Source organism: Daucus carota, chromosome 8 (genome assembly GCF_001625215.2).
Source record: "Daucus carota subsp. sativus chromosome 8, DH1 v3.0, whole genome shotgun sequence".
Classification (NCBI taxonomy): Eukaryota; Viridiplantae; Streptophyta; class Magnoliopsida; order Apiales; family Apiaceae; genus Daucus; species Daucus carota.
The window spans coordinates 25,714,339-25,733,108 of NC_030388.2; the positions used below are offsets into that span (position 1 = coordinate 25,714,339).

Sequence of the window (18,770 nt, forward strand, 5' to 3'; positions counted from 1 at the left end):
TTACTATTCCCCTTCCGATTTTCACCCTACTTCTTTTTAGTTGAAATCCACTAGTTAAAATATTAATATATTTTTAGAAGAAAATCTAAAACATTATTATTAATAAGGTAATCTTGCTGGCATAACTTTGTCACTTTAGAAATTAGTTTATTGGATACTACTTCCCTATCATATTACATGTCCTTATTTTAGTTATTATATAATTGAAAAAAATATAAACAATATTTTCTAATATTTAGATATTAGAAAACTGAAAGAGATTTGAAACTACATATTTTAATATTTGGTTTCCTATTTCATTATTGTATCCAACCTCCATAAGTCCATATAATTTAGTCAATCCCAATTCCCACTTCCAAAGACTTCCAACAAAATTCCCATATCATTTACTATTATATTTATAACAGGAAATAATAATAATACTTTTAAGATATGACCAAGATCGTATACTAATTTCTCAAACACATTCAGCAAAGTATAGCCCAGCATCAATATATAACGATACAAGCAAGTCCCATTGGAGAGGCCGAGGCTCTTCCCAAGCAGAAAATTACCAAACCAATTATAAAACAATGCACTGGCCGTGATTTGTAATTATATAAAAAGCAAGGACAAGTGATCATCTTTGATCTTAGTAGTTCAATCATCAATACCATGCACTAGTTGCAAACCAGAGTCACAGATATACGCTATATTTCTTCAGGAAATTGAGATACACCTCGAATCCTCGAGGTTAAGTTTACAAGAAATACTAATTAAACTACATAGAAATCTCTTTGAGATGAGCTGTGACCAGATGATATGATTTCTTACGTACCCTATTTAATGCTTTTAAAATAGAATCGCGACCAAGGGTGCATTCATAAGAGCTGCAGTAAAAAACTGGGTCACTAAAGATGCAAGTCAATTGAAACCTCATTTTCTCTTTCCTGAGCCAATGGTAAGCAGCTCAAAGCTTCTAAGAGCATCATCACGGCCACCTCTCGACGTTGCAGTGCGAGTGAATGAAGATGATTTGGACTCAAAACCAGGCTGGACCCTTTGAGTGGTGGATAAACGACCGCCTCCTGAACTCAGCCGGTTTGACCTGTTCTCCACAAATTCAGCTGAGGAGCTTGGCCGGCTGCTAGATACAACCACCCTTTTCGAAGCACTACTGGCTCTAGAAACCCGGCCTCTTTCTGTGTCAACTTGCTGTTGTGGTAAAAACAGCAGATGTAAATAGAGTGTGCATGAACATAGAATTTTTTATTAAAGATCACTTTATCCCCTATATCTAGGAACACCACGCACATACAAAGATATTTGTGTATGAACATGTATATCAAATTCAAGACTAAAATCAATTGTACCACAACCTTTGACAAAGGTACATTCTCTGTCGATCTGTGCCTGGGGGGATCTCCATGAACAACAGCAGGAGAACCATTTCTTCTAGTGAATGCTTCAACTGCACCTGAGAACCTATCTCTCATCTCCCGTCTTACTGCAAACATGACATAACCAAAATTTATCTTATTTAAAATTTTCAATCATTGCACAAGTGTAAAGACGACAGCAAAGCCAAGAGAATGCAGCAGAAATTTAGCATACAAAGGTTATGATTGGTGGGGAACTGTCGAAGGAGCAATCAGTGCTTCCATAATTGATACTCCCTCCGTCCCACTCATTTCTATACATTTTTTTTTTGCATTACTTGGCACGCATTTTAAGGCTTCTATAATGTATACCTCATAACTTATTTTTTTAAATTTTTGTTTTTTAATAGAAATTTAAACATTAAAGTTTTCTTCAGAAGAAAATAAAATAAAATAATTTAGAGTAAATGACAAAAGGGTGGCCGGAGTTTTTCGAAATTTGTAAAAAGTTGGCTGGACCTTAATAGCAGAATAATGGCTGGAGTTTACTTCCGTCTTTTAACAAAGTGGCGCCCGTCAAGTACTGTCAACGTAGCTCCATTAACTCCAAAAAATCAAGAATAAATGACAAGGGGGTGGCTGGAGTTTCTCAAAAATTGCAAAAATTTGGCTACACTTCAAAATTAGCAAAATAGTGGCTGGAGTCCACTACTCTGCTATTTTTAGAGTCCAGCAGCTATTTTGCAACTTTTGAAAAACTCCGGCCACCCTTTTGTAATTTATTCTTAACTTTTAGGAATTAACAGAGCTACATTAACGGCGGTTGAAGGGCGCCCCCTTATTAAAAGACGGAAGTAAACTGCGGCCAGCCGGCCACTATTCTTTTATTTTTAACGTCCAGTCAATTTTTTGCAAATTTTGAAAAACTCTAGCCACCCGTTTGTCATTTACTCAATAATTTATACAACTATAGTTTACATTAGCCTTAAAATGGGTGCCGAGCCCTCTGTCCTAGAGTGTATACTTCTCACTGAGACGGAGGGAGTATAACGAGTATAACTTGAGTGACATGTTAACTACCACCTCAAAGGCAACCTTATGTCCTTTATCCTATGCCTAGAAAGCAGGAATTCTTCGGTCTTCACTCACCCGCCGCACTGCGCACTCGATTATTTGGGATTCTTCGGTGCGCTGGGATTCTTGTTAAACAATTAATTCTTGTAATTAGTTGATTCCTTAATTACTTAACTACCTTATAATGCAACAATTAAATTATCAAGCAAGAACATCTCCAATAGGCTCCTAAATCATTCTTTTAAAAATATATAATATATGACTCCTGGCCAGTTAATACATTGAATAACATGACAACTCCAATACTACTCTTTATACTTGCTCTCTATTTATATGTTTATTTGAGGGAAAGGTTGGAGATAGAATTGGAGAGAAGTGAATAAAATTGGAGGGAAGTGAATATTATATTCAATGATAATAAATTAAGAGCACATAAATACTCTTGAAAAGAGGGGAGATGAGGGTCTTAAATTTTTAAAGAGCCACTAGGATTCTGCTGGAGCACTAATTTTTATATATAAAGTTAAGAGCTTGTTTGAAGAGCCTATTGGAGATACAGTACTCTAATTATTATGTACTGTAAATTTAAAAAGTAATGAACTTATTTATTTGACTATATATTTTAAATGTAAATTTAACTCTTTAAGTACATGCACAATATGTAATTTTAATATTTGATATTTGCCGAATCCCTCTGCAGCAGGATCCCCATTATTTTAAATTTTCCAAATCCCTATAATTTTAAATGTAACTCTTGAAGTACACGCACAATATATAATTTTAATATTTTAATATTTGTCGAATCCCTCTGCAGGGAATCCCCATAATTTTAAATTTGCCAAAACCTCATATCCCCGTACAACACACCCGCACTCATGCTTCCTAACCGTATGCCAAACATATGTTTCCAACTCCATTAAAAACATTCATATTTAAGTTGGGGCAGTTGGGGACTGGTTCAGACACCTAAGTGATACGATTGATATGGATTTATGGAGTCATTTTTAATCAATTTCAAAGTGAGGCCCTCGGACTAAAATGTTCATATATTGGAGATATGACCTCTTATCATAGTTTATGTGTGTAAAACCCAGCAGGCCATATAACAATAATCAAATCAATATTTTGACACCTTGATTAGATGGAATTCACAACATAACCCAGAATGTACCTGGCGTTTTTTCTGCTTTGTCTGCAGATGGACCCGGATTTAGAGCCAACTTTCCTGCTGACTGCTGAAGAAAAGGGAAAACCATCAAAAAATGATCAACTATATAATGCAGGATGAAACATGGCGGAAAACATATTATCAGAAAGGCAGACCTGTCCTCTTGAACTAGAGCCAATCTGTGGATACTTCAAAATAGTCCAATCAAATACATAGTCAAATTGATAACCTGCAACAGGTAAAAAAGTTAACATACAGAAGTAGCAGGACAAAAGGGTCAGAATAAGTGAAGTTGAGAGCTTCAGAAAGAGATGTATGTAATTAAGAAAAGGCACGACTCACCTTCTCTGATAAAAAGATCCCTGAAAAGCCTTTTCAGGTATGAATAATCTGGCTTGTCGTCAAACCGCAGTGAGCGACAGTAATGGAAGTATGACATAAATTCTGATGGATAAGATTTGCAAAGAACCTGCAAAAAGAACAATAAGAAATACATTGCAGACTACACACGACTAAAAAATTACAAAAAGGATGAAAAAGATCGCCTTAGAGACTAATATTTTATATTTCAACGTTGTGGAACAATATACAATACCTCTATGGAAGTTTGTATCTTCTTCTCACTTATTCTGTCATACTTCTGCTTTTTAGTGCCAGCTTTCAGACCCTGCCAGGGTAGGCTAAAAGAGAAATGAACAACACATGAAGTGAGTTAAAACTTAATTGCTGATAGATTCAAGTCAAATGAGGAGTACAAACTGTTACTGACCTTCCCCTTAGAAAATACATAAGAACATAACCTAAAGATTCCAGATCATCTCTCCTGCTTTGCTCTGCAGTATCAAGAGCAAAGTTAACAACTCTTCTTAATTAAAGAATATATTAGGCTGTCATAGAAACACCAAAATTTTGCGCAATAAAAAGTTACCACAGAATATGGCACTCACCAACTCCAAGATGGGTGTTGACACTTGCATAACGAGCTGTTCCAGTCAGATTTTTGTTTTCCCTGACAAAGTGGATTGCAAATTATCATGATACATTGTCAACCTTAAAGGTAAATGTACAAATAAAAGTTCTATAAAATTAAGAACAAAAAGATAATTCTGAAAACAAAGTGCAACAAATATATGTCAGCATAAGATTAACTAATGTAGTAATGATACTGTATATAATGGATACTGCAAGTCGCAACACATGCAGCAGTTATAAGCATATAACATTTTCATATAGACCCTTTATAACAAAGGGAAATTAATGTTACATATTTCATAGCTAAAATGCTAGAGATAATGAACAAAAGCATTTTAGAACGTGTTTTATAGTTTTAGATAGCACTGCTTGGGTATCCTTTTGAAAAATATTTACATACAGACTTTTTTTAAAAGATAATTACGAACTTTCTACAATTCTGGTAGCTCTATAAAGGAACACCATATCAGACAAGTACTGTCCAAATAAACAAAAAGTAATAGTTTATGACATGATGGTGTGAGTGAAGCTAATTTGCCAACTGGAAGAAAGAAAGATCCCAGGCCATAGTAGATTTAATTATATTCTGTCTAAATTTTCTTATATCGTTTGAATTTCTTTAGTTTAATCTTATCTAATTTTAAGATCTTTATGACATGATTCTAGAGATTTCCAGAAAATGTTTTATTAATACCTCTACTTATAAAAGGAAGTCAAATATATGTATTTAGATATCAAAGAATGAACAAAAACAACTTTGCTCAGCTTTAATCTCCAAAAACTTTTGGACTTTGTAATTTTCGTTTCCGTTCAGAGTACATGTAATAATATTATATTTCCATACAGACGTATATAAAACATGTAATACCTGTATGGTATATGCTTGTGTGTTTGAAGATCCCTATACTTTTTTGCAAGGCCATAGTCAATGATGTAAACCTGTAAAGAAGATAAAAAAGCTCAGATTAACTTAAGCAGCAAAAGATTGTTATTACTTGCATGCATTATATACTAATAACTAATAAGTGCATACCTAAGAGCGAGAAATGCAACATATACTCTGATTTTTACAACATAAATGATAACATAATAGCTTGATACCATTTCCAGAACTATAAATATCTTCTTCTTTCTTTTTTTGGTAAAGGTCAATCACTGAAATGTAAAAACTCACGCGCACATGCCTCCCATGAGACTTGAACCCTTAACTATTTATTGCCAAGGAGGAGAAAGATATCCTCTCGGCTAAAGCTTTGCACACATATACATCACTAAAATTTTATTTAAAATCATTCTGATTGCCAATGTTGATGAACACTTCTCCATACCATAACAAATTCAGCTTCTAGTTATAATGTACAGGTACTTGTCATATTAAGAAGCAAAATATTGCCAACAAGGTGTTGGTGTGGTGGTAGAGCTCTTGTACCCCCTTGCGGGAGGTCGGGAGTTCGACTCCCCACATGTGCGTGTGTAATCAATTAGCAAAAAAAAAAAAAAAGAAGCAAAATACTATTTTCATCAAATGTATCTTTTAGATTACCGCTGTAAGGAAAGCTCAACAAATATCCATCACAACCCGATACAGCTAATGTGCTCAACAGATATATATAACTCCATCTAAGTACAATAACATTTTCTTTAATATGAAAATATTATACATTTAAATATTTTGCAACGCGCATAGCCGCATACCTGATTTGCTTTGCGCCCTAGACCCATTAAGAAGTTATCAGGCTTTATATCACGGTGCAGAAAACCTCTTGAGTGCATATATTCAACTCTAGTGATCTATATGAACAAAAACGGAACAGTCATGAGAATTGCTGCTAGCAGAAATGGAGAAACTGTTCTATATAGTGTAAGGGACTCACTAATTGGTCTGCAAGCATCAAAACGGTTTTCAGCATTAACTTTCGATTACAATAGTTGAACAAATCTTCCAAGCTTGGCCCAAGAAGGTCGATAACCATAGCATTGTATTCTCCCTCAACTCCATACCACTTGAGATTAGGAACACCAGCTTCAGAATAAAAGTAGGCACTTCAATATATCAACATTTTGAACAAAACAAACAAATTGAGTAGGATGATTACCTCCTCCATGAAGATACATGTATAACTTTGATTCATAGTGCAGCTGGGGATGTTTAGTCTTAGCTGGTTCCTGAAAAAATATAGAACATATACTAGGGTGACGACGGCTGGCCTCTATCACAAACGGAAAAAATTGTAGCATTTCATATATCAGACAAGAGAATCACACATATAAACTTCAGATGTAGTTTATTAAAATGCTAGTTTCCAGACAAATTACAAACCACTCCAACCTTTACTAAGTCTCATTAGTGGGATGCACAGGGAAAAAGCCGATCACAGTCATCACACCTTTATTTATATTACTTAATTTGACAAATAACTTTAAAGAAAATGCTACATGGCACTAGAGCTCCTAAATGGTAACGCTGGAAGTACAATATGTTACACTTGGTATTTCTATTTAATAGTGCAAAATGTACACTGCTAAAGTATCTTTCAGCCTTCTACAGTAATTCACATACTATTGCAAGAGGAAATGAATATTCAGGTCATCCTTTAACATAAGAATGTAACACGAGAACATTGGAGAAGACTTGAAAAAATGATAAAAGTTCCAAATAAGCAATGGAGAAGCTAACCATGATACAATATAAGGTTATCAGAAAAGAATATTTTTAATCTATTCATCAAGTTCCAGTGTTATAATTTATATCAGGGGAACAAAAATACAAGTGTCAAGAGGATTTTGCAAAACCATCAACATATTAATTATTCAGCCTCACCATGCTGGGGGACCAGGAAGGAAAAACAAGTCAGAATACCTTACTGTGCAGAGAAGGATAGACCTGGACACAATTCTCAAATGCACTCATCCTTAGGTTACTTGAGGCAAAGAAGGATGAACATATATATTACAACTAACTAGAATCTGATAGAAAAAGAGGCAGCTGAGTAAAATGAAGTGGCACATAACAGTAACGCCATCACCCTCGCTGGAAGAAAGGAAAAAAGGAGTTCTCTATGTCAACAGATGGGCATCCACTACAGACTCCGATGCAGCTGATCTCTTAATCAGTGAACTAGTGAAGAACTCTTCTTCATAAGTGCCGGTTGCAAATGGGAATTAGTTGATCCACTTCATATAACCTATTTTTTCTTATTAAGGAGGTCAGAGCTTATTAAATTTAAGGCTCTACTTATGTTAAGCTATTACATAGTCATAATAAGAGTAAATGGTTAGGATCTTTCAAATCCATGATGTGTGATCATCAGAAACTCAGTCTCCAAATCCCGCCCCCTTGTTCATTTGACCAGTTACTGGAACATTTAAGATTTTAATGCAATAATCCTTCCCCACCACCTCACAGGGCTATAGATGTCAAGTGATTCAGAGAGGACACAACTCTATTCTATTTGGCCTTGCAGAGTTTCAAATGACCGAAAAAATGAAATTGAGCAATTCATCATGGAAATGTTAGGATCTGCAGATATAAGGTGAAGTACTTCTCCATTTGATACCGATATACTCTTCATTGAAAAAAGGATAGAAGGTGGAGGTTCTCTGTGGCTACAGGAAACTACATTCATTGACCATCAAGATAGAGTTTCCAATTACATGAAATAATTTGCTCCATGGACACAATGGTATCGGACTATCAGTGCCGAGTGAGAAAGAAAGCAAGGGATATGGAGAAAACTGCCTTTAGTACCCACTAAGTTTGTTATACAATTACAGCATGCCGTTTGGCCCAGCTTACGCCCCTGCTACATTCCAAAGCTTAATGAACCAAAATGTTTGCACCTTTTCTCAGACAGTTTCCTTGAAGGATATTTTAGTGTAACCTAAAATTTCAAGTTTCTAAACTATTTGTTTCAACTTGGGTTCATTACTTCATAACCAATATAAAAAACAAAAACAGAAAATGACAACCAGAAGTGAAACCAGCATAATAACCACAGATTGTATGATAATTTTATTTAAGGATAATATCATACAAACCACTATTAAGCTGCATGTAGAAAACAGATTGTAAAGACATTTTGCAACTCTAAATGACGAAAACATAATTATTATTATTATTAACCCATCATAAAAAGCTTATCATTCCGATAACAAAGACAAACATCTTCACTAAATGCCATTTTCCTATAACCTCAAGATCATTTACCATCGAAGTTCAAGCACATATTAATCCGCATAATTATAACATAAAAACAAAACAATACACATACCAGCTTAACAGCAACTTCTTCTCCGCTTTGTACATTCACACCTGCATATACATACAAATAAATACATCAAACTATAATCCAAGGCCATACAGAGTTAATCACAAACAAATGAAACATACCCAAATAAAGCTCTCCAAATGATCCACTCCCAATCTTTCTCCCAAGCTTAAACTTCCCACCGACTACTACTTGCTCCATTTCTCAACTCAAAACTCAATCACCTCAACAAACAAACAAAAACCCAATCTTTCTCCTTAACCCAACAATCAAAAACCTTCAACAAAATCAAGAACTCAAAAAAGCCCAGATCTAGTAAAACACAAAACCATCCAAAAAGCATTAAGATTCTATCTTTTTCACTTTCCAAGCCCAATACAAATCTAATAATGACAATATATATAATAATCAGTCAAAGGGTGTTATAATTTAGAACCCCAAGAATCTACCTCATCCAAAAACATAACCCATTAGCCTAAAACTGTAAATTAGATGAAACCCTTATAAAAGTGAATAGGGTCACTAAAATTATCAAGTGGAGGTTAGATTTACGAGAGAAAAGGGGGATAGTTTTAGTTTTGAGGGATCTGTAAGATAAAAGAATGAGGAGATAAAGGTGGGGGAGTTTAGAAGAGATTGGTCCAAGGATTGTGAATGTGAAGTTGAGCTGTATATGAAGATGCACAGAAAATACATAGAGAGATAAACAGATAAAATATGTTTATTTTAGTGGTGCCATGTAATCATCTGCTGTGATTTATCAATCTTTATCATAATAATAATTATTATTATATATCATGATCTCCGTTTTATGGTAAAAACTGATTTTTGATACATAAAGTTGTAATATAAATGATTGATATCTGTTATTAATGATGAAATATGGTATTGGTTATATTTTCTAAAGTAATAGTTTATATGTAGAATATAATATTCAAATACTTAATAATTTATATTTTTTATATCAATTAATTAATATATAATATATAGTATATACATTATTCAGTTTTGTAAAGATTGGTAATAGAAATTTAACAGTGATGTTGTAGCAATTAGTCAATAATTTGGAGCTTAATTACGATTAGTTGTAAAAATAATCAAGTAAATTAAAATAATATTTAATATTAATTCGACATACTTGTAATACTTCTCACGTGTTTCTAATTTCCTACAACATTTTTATATGATATATTATAAAATCTATATAAATATAACTCTATAATTTTTTATAAATATTAAATTTTTATTCTGAAAAATAAAATAATTTATGAAACTACATTTTACAGGACAAAACCCGTCTTTCACTACGAACAACGTTGGAAGAGAAATGATATATTATTTAAAATAGTAAATATACGATGTTCGAGCACAAAATGAATAAATAATTTAATAATAATTAATCGTTTCACTGGGTGACAAATGTTTCTTTCTATTATTTTTGAGAAAATGCTTGTTTCATATAATTGTGCAAAAAATGTGTAGATAATGACATGAGATGGGTTTTAATTAGATGGCCTCTACATTCACATCAGCCACCTGAAGTAAATATTTTTTACTTAAGTTGTCATATCACTAAATACATATTTTTTTGTAACAATTACGTGCATCTAGCCCTTTTCATTATTTTTTCCATTTTTTCCGCCTACGGGGAGGAGCCATGGGTGATTTCTGACTTTAGAGTTGAAGCCTTAAAGCTATTAAAGAGCAACGTGCAGTCCACGGTGATAACAGTGTATCCATGGCTTCCCGGCCCTTCAAGTTAAACAACCGCCATGTTGGCTCCATCTGCATTACTCAACCTACCAAGCTTTGTCCGACTTTTCTAAATTTGTGTGCGGATTGCTGAGAATATACACTTAAATCTTTCAAATCCACTTTATTTACAACCGAAAGATATTGGAAGCCTAAAAATTTGCGTCAATTCTGTTAATTTTGTTTGAGATCATTTTCATTTTCCGTGTGATTAATACTCCACCATACGGCAACGAAAATAAAAGCATATAATAATGCTTTTACCTACAATATATGTTGTGTTTGGTTGGTGAGAATATAATGGAATCAAATGAGTAAAAATACTTGAAACGAATAGAAACGAATAGAGATAGAAAGAAAGTTTTGAAAATTATTTGAGAGAGTGCAAAATTGCTATGATGAGATTTGAGAAGAAATTGAAGAGGATAGGAGGAAATGTAGCATTCCATCTCAAATTGAAGATGTGATATCTAGCACATGATGTAAGGAATGTAATGGAGGAAGGAATGAAATTTCTTAACAATTGTCCATAATATAGTTTATTTTTCATTTCATTCTTTCCGGAATCATTCACCCCAACCAAACACAACAATATAGTTTAGGGTTAATTTTTAGGATAATGCTGGAAAACTCTTTTTATTTTATAAAATCTATTATAATCTTTTATTCAAAATATATGTATTTTGTAAAGTTAAATTCAAAATCGAGGAAAACACGTGTATTTGTAAAAAATATTAAAATTTATAGAACATGTGCATGCATGTTATGCATAGAACATATAGTTATTATACAATTAGTGTTCCGTAAAATCCATAACATTATTCATCAAGTTTTGATATTTTTAGGCAAATAAAAAGATATTTATAATATTATTTTATTTAATATAAATGAAAAATAGTAAATATTATTAATCAAACCCGTATCTATATATATATGATACAGAAGATTCTAGTTCCGTGGACTATGGAGAACCCGTTCTCATTTGACTCGCAGCCTATATAATCCCGTAATTTAATCCAGCTTTTAAAAACAAAAAAAAAACAACTCACTGTGAGAATAGGATTTTTGGTTGTGCATTTGTGCTAAGCAATTGAGAAACATGTAGTTGGTGAGTATAGAATTAGATCGGCAACTAGGCATTTCCGTTTCAAGTGCAAAATTTATTGGGTTATTTTAATAACATTGTACTAATTGTTTATAGCGATTTTGTCTTTTATATATCCAGCATAACACGCATATATAATGCAGATTCTATGGGGCATGACTTTCCATATTGATCATATTTGCAGCAACAAACCAAACCTTCTTGTACATGGATCTTGACCACTTTCTATTTGGATGTAAATAACGACTTATTTCAAGAAAAAATATATTCAAATTTAGATAATATATTTTACTTTTACATATTTAGAGCATCTCCAATTATGCTGGTTATAATCGTTGGCTTGGCTAAATTGGACATGTAAGAGATACATGGTTGGAGTGTAGTTTTTTTTGGGCATTGGCTATTATTTTTAATTATGGTAAGCCAACTAGACTTTTAGCTAAGGGTTTCTCGTGTTTGGAGATGCTCTTATAGGTGTTAAATATTTATCTATAAAAATAAGTAACTTATTTGCAAAAATAAGTATACTTTGACATACTTTTTCATAAATAAATGACATACTTCTAAAATATAAGGTAAGCTAGATGCGACCAAAATCGTACCAAGTAAAATAAGTAGGGTTTATACAAACAGCACCCTCCCTTTAGAAGTTCATATTGTGAACATTTGATGTAAACAATGAAGAATCACCTATAGTTGCTGGTGTGGACTATAATTTATCATCTATCTCAGAAGTTTGTAATGAATAAAACAAAAGGCAATAATGAAACAACAAATGTTGTGTAATGCTACAAAATTAAATTCAATAATCCCATATAACCTTCTGATCTGCTTGTCAGGTCTCCGAGTATAGTATGAACATCGAGTTGGATCATTTTCCCTTACTCTGTAGTTCGAAGGCTCTCGGTTGTGAGCCACAATTTCTTCTGGACAATAAATACAATGTCATCTCCGTCTTGGTCCACCTCTGTAGAGGTATCTGCAGTTGTCACTGCTTCCCAGTGCAATGCTGTAAGATACTTCTTAACAAAATCAATAACATGCTGTTTATCCCTGATAATTATAAAACCAGTTGGCCTGACGATGCGATCCATCTCAATTAGAAGATCTTCGCCACTACAGCCTTTCTTCTCAATGTCAGAAAACACAGTCCAGGCATGGAGAAGGTCATAAGTTCTGGGGTATGTTGAGTAGGCTTCACACCTGTGAACATCAAGTGGATATAATATGTTTAGACAATATTCTAACACTTGCAGAATCAGTTAGAAAGATATGACTGGTTTCTAGTCTGGAGGAGGTATATATAGAAAGCCCCGCGTTATCCATCGCTATTAGTACCGGGCCGGGACGGAGCCAAAAAACGTGAGCGCGAAAGCCAATTTAAATTTATGTTCATCGACAGCAGGGTAGGCTCGCATAGCATAAACTGCCAACTACATACTCTCTTTTTTAAGTAAGATCAATCAGAAGAATATTAAACACTCACGCACACATTTGTCTCCACCAAGACTTGAACCATTAACCTCTTGTTGTTATCAAGGATAAGGAATATCCACTAGGCTACAGTGCTATGGATAACTGCAGAGTGATTATGTGCCAAATTTGAAAGAATGATTACAGTAAGGTCGACTTGCATAGCATAAACTAACATGTAAAAACACCAAGCTAGCAGGTACCCAAAAAAGACATATAAAAATGACATACCAATTATGAATTGAACCGATCAGGCCTCTATCACAGACCAACTTAAGAGTGTTTGGTCCCTCTTCAGAGATGATATTCATCACCCACACATCCTTGTTCTTCAAAGCAGCTCCGAATGAACCCATGTTTGCCTTCATGTCCATCACATTCCGAATTGTGTCGGTTGAAATCTTTGGACTCAATAGATTCCAGTAATTCTCAACCCTATGCTGCCAAATTTCCTGTGCATAAAAAGCAATTTTACTACGGAAACTCTTACTTTGCCTATTGACCATGCACAGTGGCAGAGACAGGCCAATTAATATATAACAGTTCTACATATACTGATGAGATGGATTATAGTAACTTTGAAATTCTTCTTCAAGACTCGCACATATATGATACTATTAAATCACATTAAAAATGTTAAAATCAAATAACTCTGTATATAATACTGATATGTAAATACATTTGAGTATCTTAATATTTCAGATTGATCGACTCTTTTAAATTATATATATATATATATATATATATAGTTAAGTTCTATGGAGTACATAAAAACATTGGAGTATTGGAGTACAAATCATAATTTTTTAGTTTGATCCTATATAATATCTTTGATTATCCAAATTTTGATATAATCTATCATTTATAAGTTGTCTTGCACATAATTGTCAATTAATCATTAATATCTTTCAACTTTAACAAGTATTAAGATTATTGTTCTGCTTATTAGTTATATTGCAGAACATAGAGTCCTATGATTTATAAAAGTAATTATTCTACCATTTGATCACGATGTTTATGTTGCAAAACATAATGTGCAGGTTGTCAAATATTTACAAATATTATTGGACAAAAAAAATTTAAATTTAGATGACTAGATTACATTTTATCAAACTTTGTACTCCAATACTCCAATTGTTTTTGTACTCCATAGAACTTAACTCTATATATATATATATATATATATATATATATATATATATATTAGCAAACAAGACAGGAAAATACTGGTGGAGTCCATTGCCCTGCCCTTCTACCAGATCAATGCATATGCAAAAGGAAAAACCAGTGGCCTGAATAAAATAAAACAAAGACAGAGTGTAGTGTTGAATTACCGTGTCCTTTTCAAACATATCATTTGAATAGCCGAAGTCAGCAAGACGTGGTGGTGGAGCAGTTAAACGTGCTGGCCAGGGTGCCAGTCCACTTCCTCCAGTTCTATGATCATCTGATAAACAGACCCAAAATTAGAAGTATGGCTTCAAATTAATATAACTGTTACAATTCTATGTATTATAAACTTGACCTTGAAGTGCTTGGTCAAGATCCTTTTTAACATCATTCGAAGGAAGTATATGCCCGTGTTTGGAAGTTAGAGGTTTGGGGTAATTAGAAGTTTGAGGTGTTTTAGAGGTTTGACCATTTCAATCCGCTAATGTTAGTGTTTGACAGTTAGCGGATTGAAATACATGTTTTGGCTCAAAAAGCTAATTTTCAAAAAGCTATTTTGAGGAGCTTTTTGGGTTAGAGGTTTTGGTATGTGTCATAAAAAAGCTAATCAAACAGCTATTTACCAAACAGTTTTACAAGAAACCGCTAATTCAATCCGCTAGTCAAAACATCTATTTCAATCCGCTAGTCAAAACATCTATTTCAATCCGCTAGTCAAAACATCTAATTCAATCCGCTAACAACTTACCGCTAATTCCCAAACCAGGCCTATAACTAGGGGTGGCAAAATCCGACACGACCTGAAACCGGACACAAGATGAGCCTGACTCCAAAAAGTACGAATTAGGGTCGGGTTTTAATATTTGGGCCGGGTTAAGGCAGGGTAATTTTTTACCCGAAAAAATCGAGTATAGGAGTATAATGACAAAGATACTTCACAGATAATAATGAAAGGCAACATACTCTCACAACTAGTAACAGTTCAAATGGATCCCCCCACACAAAAAAAGGCCAAGCATTTGAAGTAAGAATATATGATATAAGGTATTCATACGGTTAGGAGATAAGGAAACATACGGTCAGAGTATGGGGTGATACACGTTTCCATTTTTACCCCCCAGGTTGCATCAGGATCTTCATCGGATTTGCAAAGAGGGGGTTGTGTTCCAGGCTCTCTGTCCATATAACAGTTGTTATTTAAAGGCTTTACCCATATGACAGTCTGATTCTGTTTTGCAGCTATTTTCCAACACATTCGCTCCACTAGTGTACTCATCTCTCTCCATATTCTAAGATCCTCTTCATCTTGTGCATATGCTTCAGGCGAAGAGTATGCAAAATAGCCTCCAGGTCTGAGCAACCTATCTAATTCAAGTAGAAGAATCCCACCCCTTTGCAGCCAATCTATTCTACAGCGAGAACAGTGGGCAAGTTCAAAGGATCTACTAGGGTATGGAAGCCTCTGTGTTCCTAAAACACCGAGATATGCAGGAATTCCTCTTTCCAGAGCAAATTGAATTTGATTCTGATGCACATCATTAGGTGCAACAGACATAGTTAGTACATCGTGTTGTAAAAGATAGCCCCCAAAGCTTGCAACACCACAACCAATATCCAAAACTGTTCGTAGTCTTCCCTCATTGTTAATTTCATCGGCTGAAAAGTTGAGCATCTGCCAATCAAAGTAACATATATCAACAAGGAAGAGTAAAGAGAAAATACAAAACAACTTAATATCTTAAACATACTAGAGATGTGAACTTTAAAAAAAGATTGGACAATGATGTACAGCAAAAGAAACTTACATTAGCTAGTGATTTGATGTACTTATCAGCTCCATAATGAAAATGAGTGCCTCCTCCAGGAAATACTATCTTATCACCTTGAACAACCATCCAGTTCTGATCAGATTTCTCATGTGCAAGGTGAGTGTGAGGTATGTTTGCTTGCCACACCTTGTCCCTACTTACTGGCCACTTAATCGGGACCTGTATATCAGAGAATTAAGACACACAGTAGAAGTTAACTAATTTCAATAAATAGATACTTTCAAATATGTCTTAGTTTATTCAGTGCTCACCTTATACCCTGGGGGAGGGGGAATTAAGCAATTAAAACGCCTTTCAGGATTAGGACAATGTCTCTCATAGTGCTCCATTAGAGAAAGATCCAACTTGAGTCTTGTCTGGTATATAAGATTCCTATCAAGACAGGGAATCAGCTCTGAATGTCGATCGTCACAAACCTTCATCAAAAAAGAAAAAAAAATAATGCTGTTAAAACACAGCTATCGGACAAGAAGAGATGAAATGACATCAAACCAATCTTCACTTTCAAAGGTAGAGATGCTGATTATTGTATATGGCAGTAGTTAAATAGAAAACTAACAGGAAAGCTCTTTGGTACAACACCATCTTCTCCATCATCCAACCCCAACTTGATAGAAGATTCATCTAGCTTGTTGCCAAGATCAGTATCTTCATCACCACCCAAATAAGACGATCCAAATTTCTTTAAAGAGCGGCTACCATATTCTAAAGCCGACTCACCATCGCTCCGAGAGCCAAAATATAAATACATACAAAGAAGAATGATTGCCACCACACCTAAAGAAGTAAGCAACCGCTTCTTTTGCGATCCATCTGATCTTCCCCTCATATTTATAAAAATTAACAGCACCCTTTATGAAGTGCTTACTGTTACAACTAAACTCTGTATATATTCAAAAAGGGATCTCACAGACGTTCATTAGGTGAAGAAATCTTGTTAGATCTTTACACATTAATTCAACAGATTCGGATATATGCTTAAGCCCAAGGCACATAGAGACACAACATAAAAAAGTTTTAAAAACCAAATCAATCAAAACCACCTAGTGGATCTTCAGAAAAACCTGAAAGAAAAGAGAGAAACTAATTAACACTATTTCCAGCTAAAACAAACATATATATTAACTGTCAAGCAAAGATCAAATGATAGTGGAGAGACCATTATATCAATACTTCACCCTTAATAAGAAATAGTAGTAACTAGTACGAGTTCAATGAGAAATCATAACTATTATCATAGCAAGACGTAGACAGTAGGTTCTGATACTACTAAAGTAAATACATATTAAACAAGGGAAACTTAATTTCTAACCTAAACACATTATAAAACAAAGAACGATCTAATTACATAAACATAATGTATGATTGTAATCTCAGATCTTGCATTGTGGCACCTGGCAGGGATAGAAAGCACAAATATAATCTTATCCGATATACGTACAAGCTTAAATATAACTAGTCAAGTAAGTATTCCTCGTATTCAGAATTTCAGATCAAACAATGCAATTCTAGCATAGCCACTACCTGATAAGGTAATTCCACAACAGGAATGAACTTCAAAGATTCTTTGGAATCACTAAAGCCAGCCTTCTATTATATAAGCAGGCATTTCATTAATTTCCAACCATAATACAGAAAATTCAATCTTAAAAACAGCTTGACACCTAGCTTGATTATTTTTAAAATGGGCCATCAAGATTTCAATTCAAAAAACGAAATTGAAAGAAAATTGATCACATTTTGCATTTCTTGATCTCCACATTAACATAAAAAATGCAATAAAGACTTGAACTTTAAAGAACCACATACAAGTATAGTAAATAAACTCAAACCCCAGAGATCCACACTAGCATATAACCAAAGAAACGATCTAATTTGAGCTACCCAACATGCAAAATGTGAAAAATCAACATAAAATTCAGCAAAATGAGAAAAAAGAAAGAAGAAAAGAAAAATAGATCCACCGACACTAAGAAGAGCAAGAAAGAGAGGAACTTACTGAGAGTCAGATCTGAAATGGGTTGTCAAAATGAATGTGGAATTATATATATAGTTGAAAGTCTTGCAACGAGAAAGGGACGTTGTCACGTTGCTGGATAGCTAGCTTTACATGTCTGTGTGTATGTGTTTGTATAATAATAGATAGCGGTGGAGAGGAGAATAAGTGGAGATAAAAATATATTTCAGATCTCACAAGTCAAGTTATTTTATTCATCCATGCACATATGAGTTTTCTTCATCAGTTAGAAGTCTTTTTATAAATCAGTCAAGTTTGGCTGAAAAATTAAACACAGATAAAATTTAATTATAAAGAGCACTTTTATATTCACACTGTCGGATCAATTTCAATCATGAAAATCCTTTAATTAAAAATGAATTGAGATATCAAAAATAAAAAAATATAAATAACAAATATTATATCATTCCTTACCATATTAAAATAATACATCTACTTATAAAATAATAATAACATGCTATATTTAAAATATAGCCAATTAATAACACCATTACTAAATAAAATATATTACAGATTTAGCAAATTTTACATAATATCTTACTGCATTGGAGATACTTTCATTAAAAAAAAATTCACCGAAAGAT

The 18,770-nt window shown here is 33.7% G+C and overlaps 2 protein-coding genes across 3 annotated transcripts; both read right to left on the reverse strand.

Moving 5' to 3' along the window:
* Positions 1-562: 562 nt before the first annotated feature.
* LOC108199095 (casein kinase 1-like protein 10) lies at positions 563-9,579 on the reverse strand. Of its 2 annotated transcripts, none has more exons than XM_017366845.2 (14): positions 8,963-9,579; positions 8,844-8,884; positions 6,669-6,738; positions 6,447-6,595; positions 6,268-6,363; positions 5,441-5,511; positions 4,548-4,609; positions 4,370-4,433; positions 4,196-4,280; positions 3,943-4,069; positions 3,756-3,829; positions 3,604-3,664; positions 1,359-1,486; positions 563-1,194 (listed from the first exon to the last, which is right to left on the reverse strand). In XM_017366845.2, exons 1-14 carry the CDS (start codon positions 9,039-9,041, stop codon positions 916-918), a joined length of 1,386 nt encoding a protein of 461 aa, XP_017222334.1. In that variant the 5' UTR covers positions 9,042-9,579; the 3' UTR covers positions 563-915. The 2 variants fall into 2 exon arrangements, with proteins under 2 accessions (XP_017222334.1, XP_017222333.1); XM_017366844.2 differs by having other exon boundaries at positions 3,604-3,667.
* A 2,705-nt stretch (positions 9,580-12,284) lies between these two features.
* On the reverse strand, positions 12,285-18,349 carry LOC108199093 (probable methyltransferase PMT3). Its single transcript, XM_017366842.2, has 8 exons — positions 18,169-18,349; positions 16,729-17,233; positions 16,421-16,585; positions 16,146-16,328; positions 15,418-16,012; positions 14,505-14,617; positions 13,402-13,622; positions 12,285-12,900 (listed from the first exon to the last, which is right to left on the reverse strand). Exons 2-8 carry the CDS (start codon positions 16,996-16,998, stop codon positions 12,579-12,581), a joined length of 1,869 nt encoding a protein of 622 aa, XP_017222331.1. The 5' UTR covers positions 16,999-17,233; positions 18,169-18,349; the 3' UTR covers positions 12,285-12,578.
* Positions 18,350-18,770: the final 421 nt, after the last annotated feature.